This window comes from Bos javanicus, chromosome 12 (assembly GCF_032452875.1).
Source record: "Bos javanicus breed banteng chromosome 12, ARS-OSU_banteng_1.0, whole genome shotgun sequence".
Classification (NCBI taxonomy): domain Eukaryota; kingdom Metazoa; phylum Chordata; class Mammalia; order Artiodactyla; family Bovidae; genus Bos; species Bos javanicus.
This window is the reverse complement of record NC_083879.1, coordinates 25,142,138-25,169,944: the sequence shown is the minus strand read 5'-3', so window position 1 is coordinate 25,169,944 and position 27,807 is coordinate 25,142,138. Positions and strand designations below refer to the sequence as shown.

At 41.8% G+C, this 27,807-nt stretch overlaps 1 protein-coding gene across 9 annotated transcripts; it reads left to right on the top strand.

The window, feature by feature from the left end:
• Positions 1–15,151: 15,151 nt before the first annotated feature.
• On the top strand, positions 15,152–27,154 carry CCNA1 (cyclin A1). Of its 9 annotated transcripts, none has more exons than XM_061434778.1 (9): positions 15,152–15,393; positions 16,647–16,835; positions 20,548–20,794; positions 20,981–21,105; positions 21,562–21,785; positions 23,131–23,335; positions 25,015–25,128; positions 26,245–26,378; positions 26,890–27,154. In XM_061434778.1, exons 2-9 carry the CDS (start codon positions 16,671–16,673, stop codon positions 26,939–26,941), a joined length of 1,266 nt encoding a protein of 421 aa, XP_061290762.1. In that variant the 5' UTR covers positions 15,152–15,393; positions 16,647–16,670; the 3' UTR covers positions 26,942–27,154. The 9 variants fall into 9 exon arrangements, with proteins under 9 accessions (XP_061290762.1, XP_061290757.1, XP_061290761.1 ...); XM_061434773.1 differs by having other exon boundaries at positions 15,152–15,436; XM_061434777.1 differs by lacking the exon at positions 15,152–15,393 and adding an exon at positions 15,413–15,436 and having other exon boundaries at positions 16,650–16,835.
• The last annotated feature ends 653 nt before the right edge of the window (positions 27,155–27,807 follow it).

Genomic DNA, 27,807 nt, shown 5'->3' with positions numbered 1-27,807 from the left:
AAGACAGAGGAGACTGGAGAGCTATAGTCCATGGGGTCACAAAGAGTTGAACACGACCAAGTGACTGAACGTGCACACAAGCTTCTTAGTTATGGCAGACCAATTGCCTCCTGAGCTGACCCTTGCCTTTCTCACCAGCCCTGTCTTTAGTGGTGGCCCCAGCCCCTCTTTTTTTCATGCTAAGGCCATGTGAAATTTTTTTGCAGTTCCTCTAATATGTTATATGATTTCACTCCAATCCTCTCTGAACACACATGTATCCTTCTGCCTGGAATGCCCTTGATTCCCTTGCTGGCTTGGAAATACATTTTCTATTAAGTTGTCACCAATCTCCTCAGGTTTCATAATCAATTACTCCCTCCTTTGTTCTCCTAAGGGTCTAGGATATGTTGGTGACAGCATCTCTAACATGGTATTTCCTGTCCTTATTCGTCTACCTGTCCAGACAGTAAGCTGTTTGGTTATTTCCAGTGCCTGGCACAATCCCTGGTGAAAAGCAAGTACTCAATGAATGGTTGCTGAAAACATGAATAAAAGTCTTACATTTATAAATTTGCAGCCTACAGTACTGAAAGAGACAAAAAAAAGGGGGGCGGGTGCGGAGAAAGGCCACGTGTTAAAAATCTTTGAATGATGAAGCCAAGGACTGATCACATAACAGGAGAAAGGAATGTGATGGAGGAGAAATTTATGAAGTAGATTAAATGCTTTGATAACCCTGCCAAATGTCATTCCCTAAATTATAATATTTGTATAGATTTATCCATATTTGCAAATTTCTTTGCTATTCATTCTTTTATCTCAGTTTTTCCTTGTGGAATAATTTTACTTATTTCTTAAGTAAAGGAAAATGTCTTTCTTTTGTTCACACTCCTGAGTCACATTTTAGCTAGATAAAGTACTCTACTTTGATGTGATTGTCTCCCAGCATCTTGAGGATATGATATTTTTCACACAATTCTGGCTTCTATTAAGACTTCAGTTGATTGTCAATGCTTCTGTTTTCTCTCATTGTACATTTCTTTCTACTTATCCTACGTGGGATATATCGTGCTTTATTAATCTGATAAACATATGTGTGTGTGTGTGCTTAGTCATTAAGTCATATCTGACTGTTTCCCGCCAGGCTCCTCTGTCCATGGGATTTTCCAGGTAACAACACTGGAGTGGGTTGCCATTTCCTTCTCCAGGGGATCTTCCCAATCCAGGGATTGAACATGTGTCTCCTGCATTGGCAGGCAGATTCTTTTCTGCTGAGCCACCAGAGAAGCCCTAAGATATGTATCATATATATTAAATTCCTTATATGTGTAATATGTATAAGAAATAATATGTGTTAATAAATAATATTAAAATAATTTATTGAGATGAAATTCATACAGAAAAATTAACCATTTGAAGTGAACAATTCAGTTCCCTAACTCTTATATTTTAGAATATCGTTTCTGCCCTATTATGCCTATTCTCTTTCAGGAACTCCATGTAATATTCAATTTTTTTATATTCAATTTTTTGTCTTATCCTCTATGATTCTGATCTCTCTTATTTTTCTCTTTGTGCTATATCATGTGTAATTTCTTCAGTTCTGTCTTTGACCTCAATAAATCATCTGTGAATATATCTTTCTTGTGATGAAAACTTTTAAGATTTACTCTCTGAGCAACTTTAAAATATACAATGCAGTGTTATTAACTATAGTCACCATGCTATTTATTACATCCATATTACTTACTTTATACATTTATACATTTTGACCCCCTTTATTCTTTCACCTACTCCCTACCCCCATTTCTGGCATCCACCAATCTATTCTCTGTATTCAAGTTCATTAAAAAAAATATTCCACATAGAAATAAGATCATACAGTATTTGTCTTTCTCTGCCTGACTTATTTCACTCAGCATAATGCCTTCAAGTTCCATGCTGCCACAAATAGCAAGATTTCCTTCTTTTTTATGGTTGGATAACACGCCATTACGCATGCACACACACACACACACACACACACACACACACACACACAAATGTGTACCACACCTTCTTTATCCATTCATTCATCTATCCATGGACACTTAGGTTGCTGCCTTCAATGACAAAATTTTTAATTTTAGAAGTTATTTTTGGTTCTTTTCCAAATATCCTGGTCATTTATGATACTCTGCTATTGTTTACTCATATTTTTGACACCTTTAGAGGAGTCACATGGAAACTGATGGCTGGCTTCTATAAACATTTATTTTACATTATCCATGAGATAATTTCAATACGGAAATTCTTTGGCATCTTATTCAGCCATGACTTTTTGCTCATGGTAAGTCATTTCACCATTTTTTAAAATTTTTGCCGTTTTATGTTGGTGTCACTGGCAAAGTCCATTAAATAATTCCTGGGGAATAAAATCAGAACCTGGGTGATAAAGTCTAACCTTTTTTTTTTTTTTTTATTGTGCTCAGTCTAGTGTCACTTGCTCTTAGGTGCTACATGCGTTAGCCTTGAGCTTGGCACATCAGACCCAAGTTCCCTGGGGGAATGGCTGTGCAGGCACCTCAGCTCTGTGGGCAGACACGCACTTTGGGACACTCTAGCCAAGATGGCGGGGGTGGCACGGGGAGGGGCAGGTGCAGAGAGGATGCACCCCTGCACTGTGATGGCGGCCTGCACAGAACAGCTGCATCACCCCCCTGAACCTCTTCCTGAGATCCCTATAAAGCAGTCTGCCCACGGCCTGTCAGGGAGAGTGTGTCCTCTACAGCCCAAGCTTCTGCCTCTTCTTCCTTTGGTCAAAGAAGAAAGCTTTCCTTTGCTTCTGAATCTAAGTCAGTCTTGTTCCATTGGCTCCAACAACACCGGGCAGGCAGACCCTGGTCAGGGACTGACTTGGGAGGCTTGGTAATAATACTGGGAGCTCACATTTGGCTGATCTGGGGAATCCTAAATTCTGACATGAGGGTATATTTTCCTATAGAAGGCCTGGATAATGGAGGTAGTATGATTTGAAACACAATTCCAAGTGAAAGGGCCACAGTTAAAATTTCTCAGGTAAGAATTTCCAATTTTTATATTACTCTTTGACCCAGAGCAAGAATCAGAATACAAAGTTTCCCAGTTTTCTCCCTTTTCCCAGGAGACAGGGCCAATGTCTGCTGGTGCCTGGATTCTAATTCTGCTTTGTTCAAGTCGAGGGCTTTCTTCTTATTCCAGAACGGTCATTAAAAACCTAAAGTTCTGGGGACTTCCCTGGCAGTCCAGTGGCCAAGACTCCATGCTCCCAAGGCAGGAGGCTCAGGTTTGATATCTGGTCAGGGAACTAGTCCCACATGCAGCAACTAAGAGTTCACGTGACTCAACTAGAAATCCCACATGCTGCAACTAGGCCCCAGCACCCAAATAAATAAAATAAACAAAAATAAAGTATCAGCACAGTATACATGGCTCAGTGGTAAAGAATCTGCCCGCAATGCAGGAGACTCAGGAGACGTGGGTTCGATCCCTGGACCAGGAAGATCCCATGGAGTTGGAAATGGCAACCCACTCCAGTATTCTTGCCTGGAGAATGTCATGGACAGAGGAGCCTGGTGGGCTATAGTCCATGGGGTCACAAACAGTTGGACACGACTAAGCGTGTGCACACACACACACGCACAGAGTATACATTGTAAAAGGCTTATTAATCTTCCAATATTAAACTATAAATCTGCAGAACTGTCTTTAAAATAAAGAAAAACAAACAAAAAACCTATGGTTCTTTTTACTATATTTGAAGTGTTTTTGTGGAGGAATAGTTAATTTTCTAGTATGTGCTATATCACTGAAAGGAATTATCATCTTTGACAGTGGAAACACCTCCTGGACCATTTCATATTAAACATATAAAGAAATCAGGAATTATGAGTTAACCATATAAAGTCTGGTAATAATTTTCTTAGCGATTTTTGATAAAGAACAAAAATACAAGTTAGTTGACATATGATACAAGTTGAGATATATAATGAAATTCTAACAAGAGTTTTATTATAGGATAATACAGATACAGTGTTTATTCTAACATGATAGCCAAAAGACTAATAGTGCAATTTGGAACTTACTAATGAAAATCATTACTCAGATTGAAGCATTCAGTTAGCACCCTAAAAATCTATCTTTTTATATGTTGTTAAAGGAAATTGGCTTTGATCTATGAATATGTATGTATGCATCAAGAGTAGTTCACAGTAGAACTGTCAGCTTAGATCATGAGAAGCCAACACATATTTTTCCTTGAAAAGAATTCCACTAAAAAGGAACTGATTGGAGCTTAAAGGTTATTTAGTACAAGTTCCAGCTAACATGAATTGTGTGGTCAGTTCACGTCAGTTGAGTTCAATCGCTCAGTCGTGTCTGACTCTTTGCGACCCCATGGATTGCAGCACGCCAGGCTTCCCTGTCCATCACCAACTCCTGGACATTGCTCAAACTCATGTCCATCGAGTCAGTCAGTTGATGCCATCCAACCATCTCATCCTGTTTTCCCCTTTTCCTCCTGCCTTCAATTTTTCCCAGTATCAGGGTCTTTTCCAGTGAGTTATTTCTTTGCATCAGGTGGCCAAAAATTTGTTGTGTTTCATACAAATTCCATTCTTGCCAATAGATTAGTGAAAGTATGCTTTTTAAATGTTGAGACTTATTTTTTGCACATTGCTATTAAATGAAAGAAAGCCAGTCACTTTTCATGTAAGTATTCTGGGAATTCTCCATCTAGTTTCTAGTCCAGCAGTAGTTTAATCAGAACATCTCCTAAGGATATCTAGTCTAGATTTACTTTGGGGAACCACTAACTCATTCATATTGAGCCAAAGGAAAGTTGGGAGCAGACAGTCAGTCCCAGGAGATGGCTTCTCCACTTCAATATTCATAGAACTCACCAGGGAGTCAATGGGAATTCCTAACATAATCTGGGCAAAAAGCTCCTCCTCTGTAAACATGAAAGCTGAAACACATGTAGATTGTCAGGGTGCTTATTAATAAGTGAATGCTATGAAATAATAGGGCTTCCCTGGTGACAGATGGTAAAGAATCTGCCTGCGATGTGGGAGACCTGGGTTCGATCCCTAGGTTGGGAAGATCCCCTGGCGAAGGAAATGGCAAGCCCACTCCAGTATTCTTGCCCAGAGAATCCCATGGACACAGGAGTCTGGTGGGCTACAGTCCATGGGGTCACAAAGAATTGGATATGGCTGAAGTGACTTAGCAGCAGCAGCAGCATGGAATAACGATGATGATGGTTAAACAAACAAGGCTCTAGTTCTATGCTGTTCAGATGTCTTGAGGTCAGCTGAAGCCTGTAGCCAGACAAGCTTTCACATATTAGTCCTCTCTCACGTTCATATAATCTCAGATACACGTTTTACACAGTTTTGTGAAATTTATCTGGTATCTAGGTGTTCTGTTACAGGAGGATTTAAAAATATCTGTCTGCCTTCTTGCCAGAAGCAGACTATCCTAACCATCTTGGATCCCTTATTTTTGATTCTTAGTAGGTAACTATGATGTTTTTGTGAAATGCAATAATAAGCACATTCATTAAATCATTGTTAAAACAAAAATGAGAGAGATGCTATCCGCTCCATTGCTGAGCAGTAGCTTATCTCAAATATATGTGTTCGCTCAGCTGACCCTTTTGTTCATTGTATGACTTTGGGATTTCAAGAAAACAATACAAGTAAGAATGTCTGCTGCTCAGTCGCATCCGATTCTTTGTGACCCCAGGGACTATAGCCCACCAGGCTCCTCTGTCCATGGGATTCTCCAGGCAAGAATACTAGAGTGGGTTACCATTTCCTTCTCCAGCGAATCTTCCCAACCCAGGATTGAACCTGTGTCTCTTGCACTGCAGCAGATTCTTCACGGTCTGAGTCATCAGGGAAGCGCCACAAATAAGAGAAATAATATCAAACAGTCCTACATGCCCTTTTAATTTTCTTTCAAAAGCAAATTTAGATAATGCATTTTGTTTTTAACCTGGTCCTTTTTCTGGAGTGTTTTTCTTTGTCTTAGTAAATAAATAACAACAACAACAAGATCTCTGAAGCCTCTAAATACTCTTACTTTTCTTAGAGCCTGTATGGTATCTCTGTAGTGTAAGTTAATTTGAAAAGCTTTGAGGATGTTTGAAATGACTTTTATATCATTTCTAAAAACTAGCAAGGGAAATTATCTCTAAAGATATCAATCTCATTGGCTTGGCAGTTTTATTAAATTTTAATTGCCTTTTCAATATTTCCATTGTTGAGGAGTACATGTTCCCATAAGGTAATATTCAGCCATCTAGAGCTCGAGAGATAAACATATAATTTTCATAAAGATCCTTTAATCCTTAGACACTGGTTGAGCAATAACACAGAATTGAATAGAGTTGTCAGCACCAAATCTATGACTGAGTCATAACGGGTGACCTGTGCTCTGGACAGAGGAGCTTGGGCCCTTGTGCAAAAGCAAAGGTATTTGAAAAGATCACTGCTTCAAATCTAGAGTTCAGTAGAGAATTTAAGATAATGGGTAGGATTGATTCACAGCCACTATTAGAAGAGAGTAGATTAAGAAATTCTGAGGACAGGAACTCACATTGCTCTTTGACCTGTTGCAAACCCAATACCTAACAAGTTCCTGGCACACAGTAGGTGCCTAATAAATATTTGATGAAAAATGATGAGACTAATACACAAACAGGAAGGGGCAATAAAACTTTATGGTTTTAGGTATAGTTCTGATTCTCAGCCAAGAGCCTTTCCATGAGTCCAGACTCAGCTTACTTATAGCTTAACAGAAGTCTGAGAGATTGTCAGAAAGAAAATAGCAATCATTATTCCACCTTCATTCTAAATACGTTCTAAAAAATACTTACATAGAGACTCAACGTGGATAAATATCAGGTTAATTTTTAAGACTCAACTACAAAAACATAAACTAAAATGTTTGGTAATATATACATATATATATGTATTTTGCAAAACACATCCTAACAACTGCAAAAATATAATTAATTTATAAATTACAATTCAAACATCATGGTAAGGCATTGCATGCAAGAATATATTCATTCAAACCTTTAAAACAAATTTTATTTACTTACGTATTCGGCTGTGCTGGGTTTTCATTGCTGCGTGGGCTCTTCTCTAGTTGCACTGCACTGGCTTCTCATTCTGGTGGCTTTTCTTGCTCCAGAGCATGGGCTCTAGAGCAGCTGGGCTTTGGTGGGGCTTCAGTAGTTGTGGCACGTGGGCTCAGCAGCTGTGGCTTCCGGGCTCTGGAGCACAGCCCAGTGGTTGCGGTGCATGGGCTTAGTCCCGCAGCATGTGGGATCTGCCTGCGCCAGGGATTGAACCTATGTCTCCTGCACTGGCAGGCGGATTCTTTACCACTGAGCCACCAGGGAAGCCCTCATTCAAACTTTCAAAATTTTCTACAAATAAGTTAAATTAAAGATAGTATTGGGGGCTAGATTTGAGGTATTTTAGAGGCATATCTAGAAAGCTACTAAGGAAATCAGAATTTGGAACTATGCCTATTTCTGTTCTGAAAAACAATATTTCATAATAGGAAAATAATTATTATACACAGAACATAATAAACTTCAAGTATTAAATTATGCTTTTTCCAAAGATAATATGTAATGTATGCTTTTCTTCTCCCAAAGGAACATAGGAATGTTCAGAAAAAAAATTTTTGGTGTGCAATTTTGGTTTTACATAATTCAGATCCTTATTTTTCCCCAAAAGTGCACTTTTAAAGTGGAAAATGAAGAGAGAGGTGATTTACAGCTCATAGGAAAAAAAAAAAAAAAGATTAAACAAAGTCTTTTTGATCAATGATTTAAATCAGAATTTAAATGGATATGTTTAAATGAGTTCCACCCTGAAACACCTTAGAATACACTGTAACAGATGATTAATTTACTCAAATCAGTTAGAATTTGCATTTTATTTATCACATAAAGATCACTGTTATTGTTGAGCTGACAGATGGTCAGTCCTCAACAGATTGCAGTTTATTAGAAGGAAAGAGGAACATTATACGCCTCATATCTAGGGGACATGCCTGGCCCTGTTCCTCCAGCTTCAGAAGCTTTTCTCCTTTTATTTCTTCCAGTGGGATGCTCTCTCTCTCTCTTTTTTATTTTTGCAGTGTTTCTTCCTCACTACTGTTTTGGTCTTTGCATGAAATCAACAGAAATTTTAATCTGAATGCCAGAAGTTTCCATACTTCATATTCTGTTGACAACAAAATAATTTTCCCCCCATATTTCTTCAGTAAAAGGGTCCAAAGTCAGCTTCTTACACAATGAAGACAACTTAAAAATGATTCAGTTCTAGTGGAATAAAATATTGTGTATTCAAAGTAAACAAAAAGAAACAAAGAAAATATCTATTATTTTCATTACCATGGATATTGCTCAGGGTATTCCCTTATTTCCAAGTCCCATTTATAAATTATGCATTACATTATCACTGTTTATTTGAACTTGTTTTCATTAACTGGGTAAATAAGTTTCCTGGTTATTTTCCTTAAGGGTTGGCATAGCAACACTTGTTTAGACTGATCTAACTCCCTTTAACTTCCTGTTTCTCCCATGGACCTGAATTACAAACTCTCCATTTCTCTTCTTTTTCATCCTCAGTGAAAATTTATAATTTGTTCTAAATGAAATCTCTTGGATTTGAAAGCCAAAAATAACTCATAACTCTAGTTGTATACCTTCTATATTCATTGAAATTATAAAGCTTTCTCTCAGAAAATTTCTACTTGAAAAACCTATCATCTTAATAATGTTCCTAATGTTATTCCCAGCACAATTCTGGAATTTTTAATCACTATAGTGCTCTTGCTTTATCAAGTAAGTCAATATGAAGGAAAGTGCTATGGAATCTATTAAAAAATAATCCTACTCAATGAAAGGAATTAGAGAGAGAAATGATTAATTCCCTGTAATATCAAGAATCAGAATTGTGAGCACACTGTTGCATAAATTAACTCATCTTCTGGAAAGCAGAAGTTTGTTCCTACAGATCAACTGTCTCATCAGTTGGGAAGCAAGAAACAAAACAACAGATCCCAAATAAAGACGGATCTTGGGTACTGATTAAATATTGGTAGAGAGAGGAAGATTTCATAAACACTGGTATTGATCTGAGAAGAGAGTTCTCAAATCAGGGAAAGACAGTATGAATTTGGTCATAAAATTCAAAATACAACTTTAGTGACAAACATAAAGCTTAAACTGAAATTTATATCAACTATTACATAAGTCCAGCATTCAGCATACCCAAGTAAATAGTTATAGCTATAAGATGAAATTGGAGAAGGCAATGGCACCCCATTCCAGTACTCTTGCTTGGAAAATCCCATGGATGGAGGAGCCTGTTAGGCTGCAATCCGTGGGGTCCCTAAGAGTCGGACACGACTGAACGACTTCACTTTCACTTTTCACTTTCATGAATTGGAGAAGGAAATGGCAACCCACTCCAGTGTTCTTGCCTGGAGAATCCCAGGGACGGGAGAGCCTGGTGGGCTGCCGTCTGTGGGGTCGCACAGAGTTGGACACGACTGAAGCGACTTAGCATAGCATAGCATAGCATAAGATGAAATGGCGAAAGTTTGATTAACGCACCAGGTGAACAGAATTCAACTTGATCTTTCAGTTGTTTTGGCTCTGCCTCTAGATTATTGCCTGATTGGGGGAAAGGGTGAACTTCTCATTTTAATGAGGGAAAATGCATTTTTTTCCTTGTTCATGTATTAATGGGTCCTCTTTATGGCTCAGAGGATAAAGCGTCTGCCCGCAATGCGGGAGACCCGGGTTCGATCCCTGGGTTGGGAAGATCCCCTGGAGAAGGAAATGGCAACCCACTCCCGTATTCTTGCCTGGAGAATCCCATGGACAGAGGAGCCTAGTGGGCTACAGTCCACGGGGTCTCAAAGAGTCGGACACGACTGAGCGATTGCACTGCACTTTATGAACTGCATGGTGAAATCAATGCTTCTCATAGAACCGGCACTAAACTGCATGGTGAAATCAATGCTTCTCATAGAACCGGCACTAAACAGATGGCTTTGTGTCAATATTTATCAGTGTACTTTATCCCAAAGTATGATATAAGGATAACATAGGAGGAAGTGAGGCCAGATATTCACGTTTGCATACACAGTAGAATTAGATTGTCCACGATGCCTCAACGCTCTGTAACTGTTCTCAACTACCAAAATACAGTCTAATCCTACATTGACCAATATGGTAACTGCTGGCTAGACGTAACTGTGTGTGCTGTGTGCCAGGTGGCTTCAGTTGTGCCCGACTCTGCGACCCCATGGACTGTAGCCCTCCAGGCTCCTCTGTCCATGGGCTCTCCAGGCAGGAATACTGGAGTGGGTTCCATTTCCTCCCCCAGGGAATCTTCCAGCCCCAGGGATTGAACCTCATCTCTCATGTCTCCTGCATTGGCCAAGTGGGTTCTTTAACACTAGTGCCACCTGGGAAGCCCCATGACTATGTAAACTAAGTTAAAAATTCAGTTCTTCAGTTGAACTGGCTATATGTCAATGCTCAATCACTACACTTGGCCACTTGTTGTGATATTGGACAGTGAGAATATAGACTATTTCTATCATTACACAAAGTTCTATTGAACAGTGCTATTGGTCTGATCCTGAAACTCTCCCTGACAATTTACTTCTTCAATAATGATTTTTTTCTTATTAAGCAATTAATATTATAGGAAATTTAAAAACTATAAATATGCCAAGTGAATTTAAATATAATCAGTTAATTCTATAATGCATAACTACTTAATATTGTTTATTGGTGCTTTTTCTAAGCATATAAAAATTTTAAAAAGCAACATACTACACACTGCTTTTCTTCTTTATATCCTAAATTTATGAACATTTTTGTATGATATTTTAAAAATCTACATTATTTTACATAGCTGCATAATAGTGATTCAGACTACTGCTATGAAGCTATTTATGGTCACTTTCTTAGGTAAATCCTGGAATTGGACATCATGTGTGTTGATTTATTTCTGAAACTTCACTTTCAGGAGCTGAATTTGGAAAGAGAGAGAAGTCTGAACCTGTGTCCTCATCTGTGTAACACAGGGTTTAATGAAATAACTTCCAAGTCCTCTTCCAGCTTTCCAAGTCTAAGAAATTTTTCAGTTAGTGCCAAACTCTGAAGTTACTAAAAACACAAAGGCTTGGGAAAGTAATTTTAAGATTTTCTCTCTTGGACACATGAGTTCAAGGACTGGGGAGAGTAGGGGAAAAATATAACCACATGGTGGCAGTAACATATAGTGAGCTTTATTGGGGTGCTGCTTTGAGGGGTTTGGGTGCGGGAGTGGCTCAGTGGTAAAGAATCCACCTGCAATGCAGGAGCTGCAGGTTCAGCCCTGGGTTGGGAAGATCTCCTGGAGGAGGGCATGGCAACCCACTCCAGTATTCTTGCCTGGAGAATCCCATGGACAGAGGAACCTGGCAGGCTACAGTCCATGGGGTCGTAGACAGTCAGACATGACAAGCAACTTCACATGCAGTGCAGGGGCAGTTGGGAAGTTCCTCCAACCTTCAGGAGACAATGGTGTGGGAAAGAAAGTGAAAGTGAAAGTCGCTCAGTCATCTCCAACTCTTTGCAACCCCATGGACTATACAGTCCATGGAATTCTCCAGGCCAGGATACTGGAGTGGGTAGCCATTCCCTTCTCTAGGGGATCTTCCCAATCCAAGGATAGAACCCAGATCTCAATATTGTAAATCAACTATGCTGTGCTATGCTTAATCACTCAGTCTCATCCGACTCTTTGGGACCCCATGGACTGTAACCCACCAGGCACTTCTGTCCATGGGGATTCATTCTCCAGGCAAGAATACAGGAGTGGGTCGCCATGCCCTCCTCCACGGGATCTTCCCAACCCAGCGATCAATCCCAGGTCTCCCGCATTGTGGGCAGATTCACTAGCTGAACCACCAGGGAACCCCCCACCCAAATGAATGAATGAACAGTAGACTTTGGCTACTTTCACATATGTATTCAAACTGCTTCATTCAGAGAAAGTGACTTTACAAACATACGTACATTATCTGTCATGTATTAAGAGATCCACTTGATACCACCCGAGAATATATGTTTCCTAAGGCGGTAAATTTTTGGCTGCTTCTCAAACTGGACTCACTTGATCCTTTGGTCAAGTGGGCTAAAATGTCACAAATCTCCTGTGATCCCCAACATCTGTCCCTCATCTTACAACACAGTCATGTTCTAAATTTAAATATATACTGAGAATGGCAAAAGCGTGTCTGTGAACAGGTAAAACATGTCCTTTAAAGGACCTCGGTCCTTAAAATAAAATTGGCTCGACTTTTTCATCTCTTTTCCATCCCTATGCTGAAAATCAACTTCATTTCATACAAATTAATGAAAACTGAAATGTTTGAACAGGAGGTTAATTACTAGCTACAATGAGCAAATGGAAGAGAAGTAATAACAGCTTCTGAACTGCCAGGTAATTGCTGGCAAACAGAAAAGACTGTCTTTGAATTGAAGTTTGGAGCGGGGAGGAATCAGTTTTAATAGAACTTTGAGGTTTTAAAAATCCCTAGTAAAGAATTCAACTGTCATCCTTATTATGGAAATTAACCCTAGCATCCAAAACAGCTGAGCACTGAATATCAGGCAGGAAGTGCTGACCAAGTCATTTGTTAACCTAAGAAAGTATTATATTAGCATATAAGCTATACCAAATATTTTAGACATTAAAGATGTATTTATAATAAAAAGTATTGTTCACTTCTCAATATATTAACAGATAGGTTATATAAAATATGCAGACCTTGAAAATCTACTCAACTTTGATTTCTAATCCTGATTTTGCTACACTAATAGCAAAATAATGAGTCTCACTAAAAATGCATAATTTGTGAGGAAGTCCTTTGTATTCTCTCTGCTCCAATTTTTCCTAATTATAAGGCCAAGCTTCCCATTTACATTTTTTATAAAAATTGTGATTTTATTAGTTGAGTTTGTTTTTATGCCATGAATCATTACTAGTTCAAATATTTAATGATGATTTTTTTTAAAACCCAGGAAAAGTGTAAGTATTACGCAAGTTATATAAACATCTGAATTTATATGTATACATATATTTTTAAAATGCATAAAGTTCACCTCAATTACTCTCCAATTTAAGATCTCACCAGAGAACTGTGGTGATTTAATACTGAATTCGAAGGCAGTACAACAATAAACTCATAAGCCACATATTGGTGCTCTTGGTCAAGTTTAACAAAGTGGATGGAGAAAGAAGAAAGATGGTAACATTTAATAATATTTCATATGCATTAAGGTTGGATTAGGCTGCAGCTATTCACTTGAGCAAACTCCAGGAGTTGGTAAAGGAGAGGGAAGCCTGGCGTGCTGCAGTCCATGGGGTCGAAAAGGGTTGGACACGACTAAGGCACTGAATAGCAACAACAAAATTCACACGAGAAGGGGTAGGGGAAGACAGGTATGAAATAATCAGAGGGTCTCATCTGGTTAAGAGTTCTTTTCTCTTTAAAAGGCATTTTTTGGACTAGAGACAGCTGAGAGGTACAGACCCCTTAGTAGCCTCCTCTTCTGGTCCTGACCAGATGTGTGAGTCAGGACAGCCAATTTCAAAGACCTGCCTCTGCCAGGGGCCAATGCTACCCTTTTCCCACTTGAGCTTCAGTCTCAGAAAAGAGGATCAAAATGACAGGCTCCAGGAAAAAACATTGCACTGGCTCCTTTTGTTTTGGAAGAAAGGATGAGTATGAGGTTTCTGGTCACTTTCCTCGATCGAGTAAATCATATCAAAAGGAATGTACAGAGCGTCAGGTCACAGAAGGGCACGGAAGTGAAAGTGAAAGGCACTCAGTCTCGTCCACCTCTTTGCGACCCCAGGGACTAGAGTCCACCAGGCTCCTCTGTCCATGGAATTCTCCAGGCAAGAATACTGGAGTGGGTAGCCATTCACTTCTCCAGGGGATCTTCCCAACCCAGGGCTCAAACCGGGTCTCCAGCGTTACAGGAAGATTCTCTATCGTTTGAGCCTCTAGCTCCTGCCAAAGTAACCCTGGCTCTTGGAAAGACCCACTCCTGAGTCCCTAACAGAATCTACCCCTGACACCTTCAGAGTTCCCAGAAGTCACAAGAGTGTGGTCAGATGGTGGAAGCCTCCCCAGAAGACTTCCAAAAGCAGCACCAGATGAGAAGGGGGCAGAAGGCTCTTTTCCTCACCAGATAGCAGCACCTTGCAAAACCAACCATTTGGTGCCTGCCTACATATGTTGCCACAATTTGAGTTGTTACCAGAGCTCCTGTATTGCCTTCATATCCTAAGGCATAGGAATTCCAGGGTGCAAAAGGATCGCTGCTTCCCAATGAATGAAAGTGGGTAATAAAAGTATAGAAGTTAGTTTCACATTAAAATCCATTTCTACTTTCCTTGGGCATCCAGGAGTGATTTGCAAGATGCCTCCTAACTGCCTCTTAACACCTGACTCAATCGCTTTCATCCTCACTTCCTGTAGAATACTTCAATTTTCCCATTAAAGCAATGCATACACAGATCGCTGGGTGAACCCATTAATAAAGAATACTTAAGAAAAAATTGGGAGAGGTGTAAGATTAGCAATTATTTTCATTCAAAACAAGGAAGAAGGAAATAACCAGTTCTTAAAACGACCATTTGAATGGTTTCCAAAATCTGTTTTATGGATGGGAACTTAGAGATGGGAAGTTAAAAATTAAAAACAGACAAAAGCAGTAACATATATATAACGTGCGTGTGTGTGTGCACAAGAACATTTTCAAAAAATAATAAAGGTAAAGATTCTTATACCTGGCTCTCTAGTTACCTCTGGAAGTTCCAGGGCTCCCTAGTTTCCAAGGACCCCTCTTCCCTTCCTGCTTGGCCAAGGCCCCTTCTCCCTACCCTCACCTCTTACCCCCAGATTAGGCCCCCTGCTTCCACCCTACCTTGCTGCGGACCCCGGATCCAAGGATTTCCTTCCCACGTGGCCAGGCCACCTGCCCAGTCCCTAGTTCCCAGCCTCCCCGCTATCCCCCCTCAACGTCCCAGACCCCGTCGCTGCCACTCGCGTTCCTTCCTCTTCCTGGGCCAGCTTCACGCTGGGGCTGCCGGAACCGTCGAGGAAGGTCTCTCTTCTTGGGACTGAGAGCACCACGTGCGACCCTAAAACCCCAGTCTCCTCTCCCGCCCTGTCGGGTTACATGCACCTGAACCCAGGCCGGCCAGGCGTGGCCTCCGGTGCGCAAGGACCCAAAATGACCGAGGAGGACACGCCGCCACCACGGACGAAGAGGCGCGACTCCAACCAGAGGTCCGCTGGCTGCCACTTGGCCTCTCTTTGGGAGTACGCTTAGGTGTGTGAGCTGGGGAAAAGGGAAGTGAGCCGCGCTGTCTGCCCGGCGCGGTCAAGGCGCCACGGCCTCAGCAGCCCCGAGGGCCCCGCGTCGCCCTCCCGGGCCAAGGTTCTCAGGAGCGGGCCGCGGAAAAGACGTTAGCGGGAGGAGTTAGCGGCTGTTGGGGGAACTGGTTCAAGTAAAAACAGTCCCTTCCAAACCCCGGCCATCACGGGGCGGGTATTCCTCCCTTACAGACACCGGCCACAGTGGGGGCGTGGGCGCCCAGGGCGGCTGCCCGCCCGGGCAGGGCCGCTTAGGAGGAGCCCAGGGCCGCCGCCGGTTGGCCCCACCCAGCCCTGAACGCCCGGGGGTCGCGGTGCGACCTCCCAGAGCGTGTCGGGTGAGGAGGTCGCCATAGAGATGAGGCCGCAGAGCGCGCACGCCCCCCTGCGGTTGGCATGGAAACGGCCCCCGCGAGGCCCGGGAGCTGCGCTGATTGGCCGATTCAACAGACGCGGGGGCCGGCGGAGGGCGGGGGGAGTTGAAAGTAATTAGCTCTGAGCTGGGCTGCAGACGCTGGGAGCCCAGCGCCCCGGCTAGAATCTATTAACACCTCCGTCCCCTTCCGCCCCGCCCCGCCCCGGCCCCGCCCCTTTCAGCGGACCCTTATTCCCAATCCTCGTGTGCATTTACTAATTGTTCGAGACTTATGTGTAAAGAGATAAGAGTGAGAAGAGCGAGGTCCGCTGTGGGTTCCAAGCAGATTTGGGGGCCTTCTGTCTTGTGGGAGGAAGGCCGCGGAAGAGCACTCTGCTTGTCTCTTGAGAAGGGGACGTACTTTCCCACAGTGATGTATCCTGGGTCACTGGTTTGCAGGGAAGGGGGTGGTGGAGTAATGGATAAGCATCACAGCTAGGAAAGACCCGGGCTTGTAGGTTTGGACTCCCCACTAATGTGGGGGTTAGTATCTTGGCTTAGAGGTTTGTCATATTCCTCTCTCCTTCCAGCCATCAGCCAGGTATTGGAAGAAAGGCTGGAGAGATTCAAATCACCGTTTTGGTTTAAAGCGGCTTTGATCACTTGCACTGTGGCTCAGGCCCTTTCAAACCTAATAACTGCAAGGAAGATCATGTGTCACAGGGCTCTGTCTTCTAGAGAGTCTCAGCATCCTTGGATCCTTGGGGAAGAGGCTGACTCACCGGCTTGTCTGTTTCTTCTTCCTTGACAGCAGTAAGCTGTGGAGACTGAGGCTATGCATCTCAGCAGCTCCAAGAGTGGAGTAGTGCTGGCTCCAGTGTCCCGAGGTCCTGATGCCTGTCAGATGATAACCAGAGGCCAGTTGGGCCAGGATCCGCCACAAAGAACAGTACTAGGAGTGCTAACTGAGAATGGGCAGTACCGGAGGACCTGTGGCCAGGTAATGCCTGGGAAGAGCTGGAAAGGCCCTCGTGTCTTGGTGGGAAGTGGGATCTCTTGAGATTTTCTGCACAAACTCCCCTTGAGTATTCAGCCCTGGAATCTGGCCTATAGGGGCACTGATTTTTTAAATGATCCTTTTTCAGCTAGCAATATTGAATAATTTTCTTTGTTATTAGGAACTGTTTAAGTCAAATATGTGTAAAGTCACTTAAAAGAAAGTGAAAGTGAAGTCGCTCAGTCGTGTCCGACTCTTTGTGACCCTGTGGACTGTAGCCTATCAGGCTCCTCCATCCATGGGATTCTCCAGGCAAGAATACTGGAGAGGGTTGCCATTTCCTTCTCCAGGGGATCTTCCTGACCCAGGGATTGAACCTGGGTCTCTGGCACGGCAGGTAGACGCTTTACCCTCTGAGCCACCAGGGAAGCACCTAAGTTCTGGGCTAAAAGGACATTGTGAATGCACCAGAATAAACTATTGTTGTTCAGTTGCTAAGTTGTGTCCGACTCTTTGCGACCCCATGGACTGTAGCCTGCCAAGCTTCTGTATCCATGGAACTTCCCAGGCAGGAATACTGGAGTGGTTTGTGATTTCTTTCTCCAAAATAAACTTGTGGTACTGGTGTTTCTCTAGATCAGAATGGTATTCAGATTGACCTAGGCTGTGCCTGAAGCATCTCGGATAACCTTTAAGTTCATTGGTGATGGTGTTAGAATCAGGATTGGATCACAGTATACTAGATTACTTCCAAATGTGTGCTTTGAAAGTCAGCTTCTCCCCAGGACTGGGGACAGTTGGGCAAAAGATCGTGGGCCATCTGATGTCTGGTTGCTTGTGCTTAATTAATCATAGGTACCTCCCTTAACAGAATGTAAACAGAGGGTAAATAAATTCAACACTTAAAATGCAAATAAGGAGTTTGGATCCTTAAGAATGCATTTTGAGATTAAAACAACAACAGCAAAAAAACTTCCTCAAGTCTGTTACTACACCAGCTTCTGTGGTGGAACGACATTGGCGGTAGTATAGTGGAGTAGGTGGGCAGGTATCCTTTCCATTTTACAGGTGAGAAAATTTGAGAGGTTTGAGAAAGCCTTCCCACCCAAACAAAAGTCATGATGGAGGCCAGATCAGAATCTTCTCCTCATCTACTGACTACTCCTACTCCTCTTCTACACAATGACACAAGTCATTTGTGTCTTGGTGGCATCTGGTTAGTGGGAGAAAATTACCCAAAGTAATCTGTTTCAAGCTTTGGAAAAAACTGAGTAAAGGTGGTTTTAACAAACTTAATTTGCTTAGCGACGTGGTGTACTTCTTTAAACGTGAAGTCTAACAGAGTGGGGGAAGGAGAGAGTGGGATGAATAGAAAGAGTAGCACTGAAACATGTACATTACCTTATGTAAAATAGAGAGCTGGTGGGAATTTGCTGTGTGACGCAGGGAGCTCAAACCCAGTGTTCTGTGACAACCTAGAGGGCTGGGATGAGGCGGGAGGTAGGAGGGAGGTTCAAGCGGGAGGGGACATATGTATGCCTGTGGCTGATTCATGTTGATGTATGGCAGAAACCAACACAAATTGGAAAGCAAATATCCTCCAATTAAAAATAAATAAATAAATAAAACACGAAGTCTAACACCTCTCCTGAATGGGCAGTTACCCTGTGTGCTTCGTGGTTTCACTGTGAATTCATAACTGTTAGTTACCCTCTATGTAGCTTGGTGCTGCCTCTGCATTTCCCGGTTAGATTCCTCTACAACTGTCCTACAGAAATCTTTTATTTTATACTTTCCCTTCTCTCTTTATCCGTTAAAGCCTCTATCTCCGTCCTGCCTCTCAGCTTATAACTTTATATCCTATTTTCCTAAAAATATAGATGCAACTGTAAGAGTTTCCACATGCCCCCATGTATCGTATACCCTGCCACCCTCCTCCTGCTGCGTGACCTATGTATTCCTGCTCTTACGCAAGGTGCACCCCATGTGTGAGGCACACCTGATGCCCTCTTGCCTCTTCAAGGATATCATTCCATCAGCTCTTCTTTCTCTTCCTAGTTTTCTCTTCTCTACTGGGTCAAACCCAAATGCAAATATATTGTGATTTTTTTTTTTTTCCAATCTTAAAAACCTTTCAATGACAAAGCTCTTTACAGCAACTGTCCCATTTACGGCAGTATTTCTTGAGAATTTTTCTACTATAAACTCTATTAGGATGGGGATTTGTGATGTCAGGTTTTCTGCTGTACTCCCAGTGTTTAGAAAAATCATGCCTGGCCAGGGTCGCATGGAAGTATTTGTTGAACAAATACTCTATCTCGATTTCTTCTTCTGTTCTCTTTGACTCAATTCTTATTTAAAGTTGTAAATATTTGTTTAAAAATTATTATCTATTTGGCTGCAATGGGTCTTAGTTGTGGCATGCAGTTCTTCAGTTGCAGCATGCAAACTCTTAGCTGAGGCATGCAGGGTCTAGTTTACTGACCAGGGATTGAATCCAGGTCCCCTGCACTGGGAGTGTAGAGTCTTAGCCACTGGACCACCTGGGAAGTCCCTCTCTTTGACTCAATTCGCAATCCTTTCCTTACTTGTCTGAATGGCAGCGTTTGACATTATTGGTCATTCTCTCTTTCTTGAAGTAGTTTCTTCTGACTTAGCCCAGAGAACATAGCTCTCTTCTGGTTTCTCATCTTGCTTACTGGCCACACCTCATTATCTTGGTTCTTCTTCATCCACTCTCTGAAAGTTAGAGTGTGCTAGAGCTTAGTATTTGATCTGAATTGGCACTCACTCCCTTCACAATCTGTTCAAGTCTCCTGGCAACAAATACCATCTTTCTGTTGATGATTCCTTCTTCTCTCTCTGGTCTGGAACTCTCAGCTAAGTTTCAGGCTCAAGTTAGCTATCTACTTGACATCGCCACTTGGATCATGCAGTAGGCATCTCAAACTTAGGTGAAACCAAACACTGACTCCAGCCCCAACCTGCTCTTCCCAAAGTCTTCCTCATTTCAGTAAGTGGAATATCTATTCTTCTCATTATTTAACCCCAAAACTTTGTCATCCTTGACTCTTCTTTTTCTTCCACCCCACATCTAATTTGCTGAGAAAATGCTGTTGATTGTACTTTTAAAAATGTCTAGAATTTCATTTCTGTTTCTCATTATGTCATACAATAGTGTTCCATAGCTTGTAGGAGAATTAACTCATAGTACACATTTCTAAAAGCATCATGTTTCTGAATAACTGTGTATAAATGGGCCCTTTCCAGGAGCCTGTTGACTAAAAGTTGACTTTAAGGAGGACTCTGTAACTATGTGTCAAGAACCTTGCATGGTTGTTATAAAAACCTGGCATGCTACAAGCACAAAAGCTGATTTACAGTCCCCCCCGCCCCCCAACATGTGGTACCTAGTTCACTTTGGAGGAGAGCTGTAATTTTTCTTTTTTTCTATAATTTTGCATTCCTTTGATAAATACGTGAGGAAGATGACAAATCTTAGGTTAGCTCCTTCCCCAGATGTCACATATAGACAAAGATAAGGGCAAAGTAATCCTTTGGAAGTTTCAGGTTCTGAAATTCAGTTGCAGACATGGATATTTCAAATTCAGATTGCTCTCATCTTTCCAGCCTGCTGGTTTGAGTCACATGGGTTCTCAGCACCTATGCGGGCTCTGGGCTAAGCCTCTAACACAAACACTTCATCCTTTTCTAGGAGCTCACCACACTCAGGTGTTTCTCTGGATCAGAAAATGTCTACCCTCCAGCTGGAAAGAAAGCGCTGTCTGACAGTAGGGTTCAGGCACCTGCCAAGCAAGGATTTGATATCTACATGGATGAGCCTGAACAGGGGAACAGAGATAGCTGCCCAGGGCGAAAGGGGATGGCATTAGAGGATGCGTATGAAGTAGACACCAGCGCACTCAAGTCAGACCTTCACTTCCTGTTGGATTTTAACACAGGTAATGGGACTCGCCCATGGCTGACGGTACCCTGTCTTTGTAATCGCCTGCACTGTTCAGTAGCATAGAACTAGCAAGAGAACTCCCTGGAATAGTAGCTGTTTTCACAGCTGCCTGTAGAGGGTTAGTGGATGGAACTAGTTTTGAAATGAAATGTCTTACCTGATAATGTTGAACCCCCTGCAGTTTCCCCTATGCTGGTAGATTCATCTCTCCACTCTCAGTCTGAAGATGCATCAGATTTTGGTACAGATGTGATAAATGTGACTGAATATGCTGAAGAAATTCATCAGTACCTTAGAGAAGCTGAAGTGAGTTTTTCCAACTTCTCCTTCAATTCCCAGCACCTGAAGCACTCTGTATTAACATAGTTATATGCTCTTGGCCATGACCACTAGCAAATGGCATTCTTGTGACATCTAAACATGAGAACGTTTATGAAAAATAATAGTTGGGTGTGGTGAGTAGCAGTTACTTGGACTATTAATCTATGTCTCAAAAGGGTTTGTATATTAAGTATTTCACTCTTGGGAAGAACCATTATTGCCATGTCCCCCCTCCTTGAAGTTACTCGTTAACTAAATTGCATTACAGAACCAGAATTGCACCCTTTGTTCCATATCATGACGTACAGATTTCTCTGGCTTTTGACTGAGTTTCCTGCTAACCTCTGCTCTTGAGCTTTTTAAAAATAGCAACTGTACTGTGGAGCGATCCTTCTAAGATAACAACCATTTAAACATCAAAAAAACTCTCTCCCCAAACAGATCAGACACAGGCCCAAGGCACACTACATGAGGAAACAACCAGACATCACAGAAAGCATGCGGACCATTCTGGTGGACTGGCTGGCTGAGGTCGGAGAAGAGTACAAGCTCCGCGCAGAGACCCTCTACCTGGCTGTCAACTTCCTGGACAGGTTTCTTTCCTGCATGTCTGTTCTTAGAGGGAAACTGCAGCTTGTAGGAACAGCAGCTATTCTCCTGGCTTCGTAAGTCCTTCAGCTCAAATATCGTGAAATGTCAGCCTGTCTAAACACTTGATTTCTGTTCCCATTTATTGGAGAAATACAGTGCTTGATAATTAAAACTTACTCATGCCTCCTTTGATAAAATATCATTATTTTTACAGTGTTTACTGAGAAACTGAATCTCACCACATGTTCACTCTTCAACTTGGATGTTGAAGATCCTCTTAACAAGTTCAGTATCATGACTAAGGCAACCATCAGCTCAAATTCAGAATCTAGTTCAATTATTTTGTAGTATAGTCTTTTGGCTGTATTCTACAGTGAGTAAAAGCCCCGTTTAAAGAGATTTGGGTTTATGTAAGCCTTCTCCAGGCTCTAGCAAATGACTCATAATAACCCAGTTTATTTGGTTACAGTGAATAAACTATTTTAGCTAATTCCTGTTACTATCAGTCATTCATAACAATATCTATTTGTGTAGAAAAGGTTTGGGTTGTGGCTAAAAGTAAAAGTGTTAGTTGGGTCCAACTATTTGCGACCCCAAGTACTGTGGCCCACCAGGCTCCTCTGTCCATGGGATCCTCAGGCAAGAATACTGAAGTGGGTAGCCATTCCCTTCTCCAGGGGGTCTTCCTAACCCAGGAATCGAATCCGGGTCTCCTGCATTGAAAGCAGATTGTTTACCATCTGAGCCAACAGGGAAGCCTTATTTGTGTAGAAAAGCACTGGGGTTGTGACTAAGTTTCTTTTAAATAAGTGACCTGATGGTGAATAGTAGTTTCCTTTCTATTCTTCTGGTCTCAGACTTTATACTTAGTAATTACTATAATTTTGCAAAAATTTCCCTGTGGAAAGGAGAAGCAAAAGCAAAAGCAAAGAATTGATACCAGTGAAATCATTATCTTTCTCTCGGATACATAGCATCTTTTGCTAATTCAATAGAAAAAGCTGGGTACAATCTTTAAAAAAAAAAAAATCTAAGGCCTAAGGAGGTTTTTTCTTTTTTTCTCCCTATCATCATGTTCAACATAAAGTTCCTTTCTACAAGATGGAGTCTGTAGAATTAAGAGGAATTTACCCACATGTCTGTCATTCAGAATCTTTCAGCTTATCAGACGCCAAAACCTAAAATCCCTAGTTGAAAATTGTCTCTTTACTACCCAGGGCAGTAAGTATGACATATCCTTGTCATACTCATGCTCTTTATGGAAACAAGCCTCTGTATTTTTTCACACCTGTGCCATTTCATGATTTATAAGTGATATTTAAGTCTATGAGGGCCACGTGACAAGCCTGGTTGGGATAGCACAAGAAAGAGAGTCAGAGGATCCAAGCTTCACTTTCCCAAACTCTTTCCCTTTTGTAGGAAATATGAAGAAATATATCCACCCGAAGTAGATGAGTTTGTCTACATAACGGATGACACCTACACAAAACGACAACTGCTGAGAATGGAACACCTGCTGCTGAAGGTCCTGGCTTTTGATCTGACAGTGCCAACTACCAACCAGTTCCTCCTTCAGTACTTAAGGAGGCAAGGAGTGTGCATCAGGACTGAGAACCTGGCCAAGGTAGGCCATGTGACTTCCAAGAACCTCAGTGCCAACTGGATAAAACAAGTAGCCTCCTTCAGTTCTTCCTTCCTTTTCAGTTCTTTGCCTTGGGCCCAGAAAAACTTTTTAGCAATTGGAAGAGAACTAATTTGAAGAACATGACTTCTTCATGTTTGAAGAAACAACGAGACGTTTCCATTAATCATATTTGGCAGATGTGGGTTGTCTAATCACCCACAGGTCTTAGAAAAAAAAAAATGTAAGCTTGGAAACTATTCTCTTGTATACAGACCACAGGCAAGCAGTACCTCTTAAGTTTACAGAAAGGAAACAAGATAAATATGGTTTGATTTGGCTCTAATCTCATTCTAACATGTTAAGTAAAGAAGCACTATTTGGTCATTTTGGAGTCCTAGAATTTTAGTTAGAGTCACTAAAGTATTGGTTTGGAAAACCTGGTTCCCATCCACTATGATCTAATATATCTGGTATTTATATGCTATGCAAAGAACAGGAAGAACATCTCTATAAATTTCCTAGTATGTTTCTTTTAATCTGATAAGTCCCCCCTGGTACTGTTCTAGCCAATGAACATGCATTTGCCTGATAAATTTTTAATTGATTTTTTACTGGAATATACTTCATTTACAATGCTGTATTAGTTTCTGTTGTATAGAAAAGTGAGTCAGTTATACATGTATGTATATCTACCCTTTTTTAGATTCTATTCCTATGTAGGTCATTATAGAGTATTGAGTTGAGTTCCCTGTGATCCCTCACAGCTCAGTTGGGAAAGAATCTGCCTGATCCACTGGAAAAGGGACAAGCTACCCACTCCAGTATTCTGGCCTGGAGAATTCCATGGACTATATAGTCTATGGGGTCACAAAGAGTCAGACACAACTGAGTGACTTTCACTTCCACTTCCCTGTGCTCTACAATAGGTTATTAATTATCTGTTTTATATGTGGTAGTGTGCATATGTCAATCCAAATCTTCCAGTTTATCCCTCCCCACCCCCACCTGATAAATTAATAGCTATAATATGGACATATTTTTGCCTTTCACTGAAGACTCCAGTCTACTCCAGTGGCTAGCTGCTAAGTCACTTCAGTCGTGTCCAACTCTGTGTGACCCCATAGACGGCAGCCTACCAGGCTCTCCCGTCCCTGGGATTCTCCAGGCAAGAACACTGGAATGGGTTGCCATTTCCTTCTCCAATGCATGAAAGTGAAGAGTGAAAGTGAAGTCGCTCAGTCGTGTCCGACTCTTAGCGACCCCATGGACTGCAGCCTACCAGGCTCCTCTGTCCATGGGATTTTCCAGGCAAGAGTACTGGAGTGGGGTGCCATTGCCTTCTCCAGTGGCTAGAGGAATGCTATTTGACCAGCATAAACCTGCAGTACTAGTATAGGTAACCTATCACGTACACTGTATAGATAGGCCAAATATTGATCCTTGCCTATACAATATTGAAATTTACTTGTAATTAAATGTATTAAAACCTGGATGTTATTCTGGTTGTGGACAGGCATGGTGATTATTGACTCAGTGAATACTTTTGAGCATCTATTTCTGTGCTTATCACTAGATACACATTGAACAAAGATGACAGTTTGTTCCCTTGACATTTCTAGGTTTACTTGGAACCTTAGCCAGATTCCTAATTCCAATGAGACTTTCTTTCTTGTGCTTAGTATGTAGCAGAACTGAGTCTCCTTGAAGCTGACCCGTTCTTGAAATACCTTCCTTCACTGATAGCTGCAGCTGCTTATTGCCTGGCAAACTACACTGTGAACAGGCACTTCTGGGTAAGATTCTAACTGATTCTTTCTAGATGATCCTTGGGCTTCCCAGGAGGCTCAGTGATAAAGTATCCTGCAGTGCAGGAAATGTGGGTTCGATCCTTGGGTTGGGACGATCCCCTGGAGAAGGAAATGGCAACCCACTCCAGTATTATTACCTGGGAGATGCCATGGACAGAGGAGCCTGGCAGGCTGCAATCCATGGGGTTGCCAAAGAGACTTAGTGATTAAACAACAACAAGTGATTAACCAACAAGATGATCCTCAAGGCCTCAGGTCTATTTAGTAACTCAAGGCTTAAAACTGGTGAGCCTGTTAGGAGGGAGAGTTAGTTTTATAAGGAACTAGTTGCCTAACCCCCAGATTACAACATGTAGCTGGTCAGTGTTCATGGCTTGGACTCTGTGGCTTAGCTCACTGGGGCGCAGAGGGTGCAGGAAGTCAAGGAGGTGGTGGTGACATGCTCATTCAGTGGAAGCTGGCCTGGAAACCCCAATGCCCACACGTACGTAGGGAGTGCCCTTGTAGCGTAAGCACTGACCACTTCAAGGCAAAGGATGTTGACTCTTCCCCTCCATGTAAAAGAACCTCGGTCCAGTTAGGATGGTCAGAGGTTGTATGAGGCTTTCAAGGGAACAGGGAATTATTGTTGCTTCTTGGCTCGTGATAGCTGGCAGGATTAGAGATGGGCCCCTAAGATTTGGTTCTGAAGGTTCACTTTTGTGCTAAGAGAGCAGGGCATCTACTTTTATTTTCTAAAATTCTTATTTCTTATTCTGCATTTGGCTAAGAATCTTTCCATATTCTATCTAAATAGAGTGTTCAAGTAAGTTGAAGCTCTTCAGGGGCCGGTAAAAATCCTGCTCATAAGAGAATAAACTTCCCCTAAATTAGGCATTTATAATTGTATGATATGAGCAAATTTAGAACTCTGACTGTTCTTCCTAATACCTTATTCCTAAAGGCTCTGAAGAAGGATTATGGTTTCTTTTGAGATGAACATGGATACTTACTAAGTATACCTATTAACTCCCTTCAGTTCACAGTTTTATCTTCAGATTTCTGATATCATATATTAAGATCTTCAAGCTCTATGATACAAATTTCTTTTGTCTTGATTAGCCAGAAACCCTCGCCACATTTACAGGCTATTCATTAACTGAAATCGTGCCTTGCCTGAGTGAGCTACATAAAACGTGCCTCAGTATACCCCATCGACCTCAGCAAGCAATCAGGGAGAAGTACAAGGCTTCAAAGTAAGTTCCAGAAATTCTCTTATCTAGGCTCACTACTTAAAACTTTAGTAAGTGATAGTAATTTCAGAATTAAAAAACGGAACAAATTGTATGTAGTGCTGGGCTGGAAAAGTAGGGTCGCATGTCAAACCAAGAATATCAGTTTGGCAGGGCCTAGATTTATAATTTGTCACCTTGGAGAGTAGCAGGTGGCTCAGTAAAGAATCTGCCTGCAATGCAGAAGACCTGGGTTCAATCCCTGGGTTGGGAAGATCCTCTGGAGAAGGGAATGGCTACCTACTCCAGTATTCTTGCCTGGAGAATTCCATGGAGAGAGGATCCTGTGGGCTATAGTCCATGGGGGTGCAAAGAGTCAGGCATAGCTGAGCAACTAACACTTTCCAGAGTACATCTAGTCAGCCAGCTCATTCTTTTCCATTAAAACTACCAGACGGTTTTCTGGGGCCCACGTGAGATTTTATGAAACCAAAGCCCTTGGCGTGTATTGAGCTTGCTGTGGGCCTCGTTTCAGGTACATGCACGTGTCTCTCATGGAGCCACCCATGGTGCTTCCTCTGCAGTGAGTTTCAGAACCAAAGCGCCTTCGGAATTTAACCTCCTGATCAACAGACTCGGTCGTGATTTTTACAGGTTTTCTGCAGGTTGTGTCAAACTAGTGTTGCTGCGATATAGGTGACATACTTTTTAGAATGTAAGTGTATCTAGGTTCTCTTAGATGTAGTAGCTTGTAATATAGTCTAGTACTTTCTAAAGAATAAACCTGCCTTCTGACCATGTGTTAGACTTATTTACTGCTGACTGTGGCTGACATGCTTGCCTGGAATTTTAGTTGAGAGTATTACAAATGTCTTTCTATTTTAAGAGTGCTTCTACACTGGTTTTATAAATCTGGTATGCTGTTAGGATTAAGTGTTCTGAAGAATCCAGAGATTTTCATGTTTGGTAAATCGCTACCCTGAGACTTTTCTCTTCCTATCTTTTTACTCCTCATGTAGCTCTCCATAAACTGGCAAGGGTGACTGCCAAGCCTAGATGGACTAGCGAAGGGACGTAAGCAAGCACTGTCTATTCTAGTGTCCCTGTCGGGCCCTGGAGGGTAAAGACAGTGGGTTGAAGAATAAATGTTATCAGGTACCTTAGAGGGGTAATTTACCTAATTTAATTCTAATTGAGGGTTATGATGCTTATTTTGTAAAGGACTTTTATTTCAATGTCCAGTTTTGATTTAGTCACCCATCAAGCATATATTCAGCTTTAGAAGATGTTCGGAGAGGTAGAAGAAGAAAATTTTACCGTACGATGGGACCTCATAATAATTAAGCTAATCCCGGGCTTCCCTGGTGGCCCAGTGGTTAAGCATCTGCCTGCCAGTGCAAGGGATACAGGTTCAATCCATGGTCCAGGAAGATTTCACATGCCTCGGAGCAAC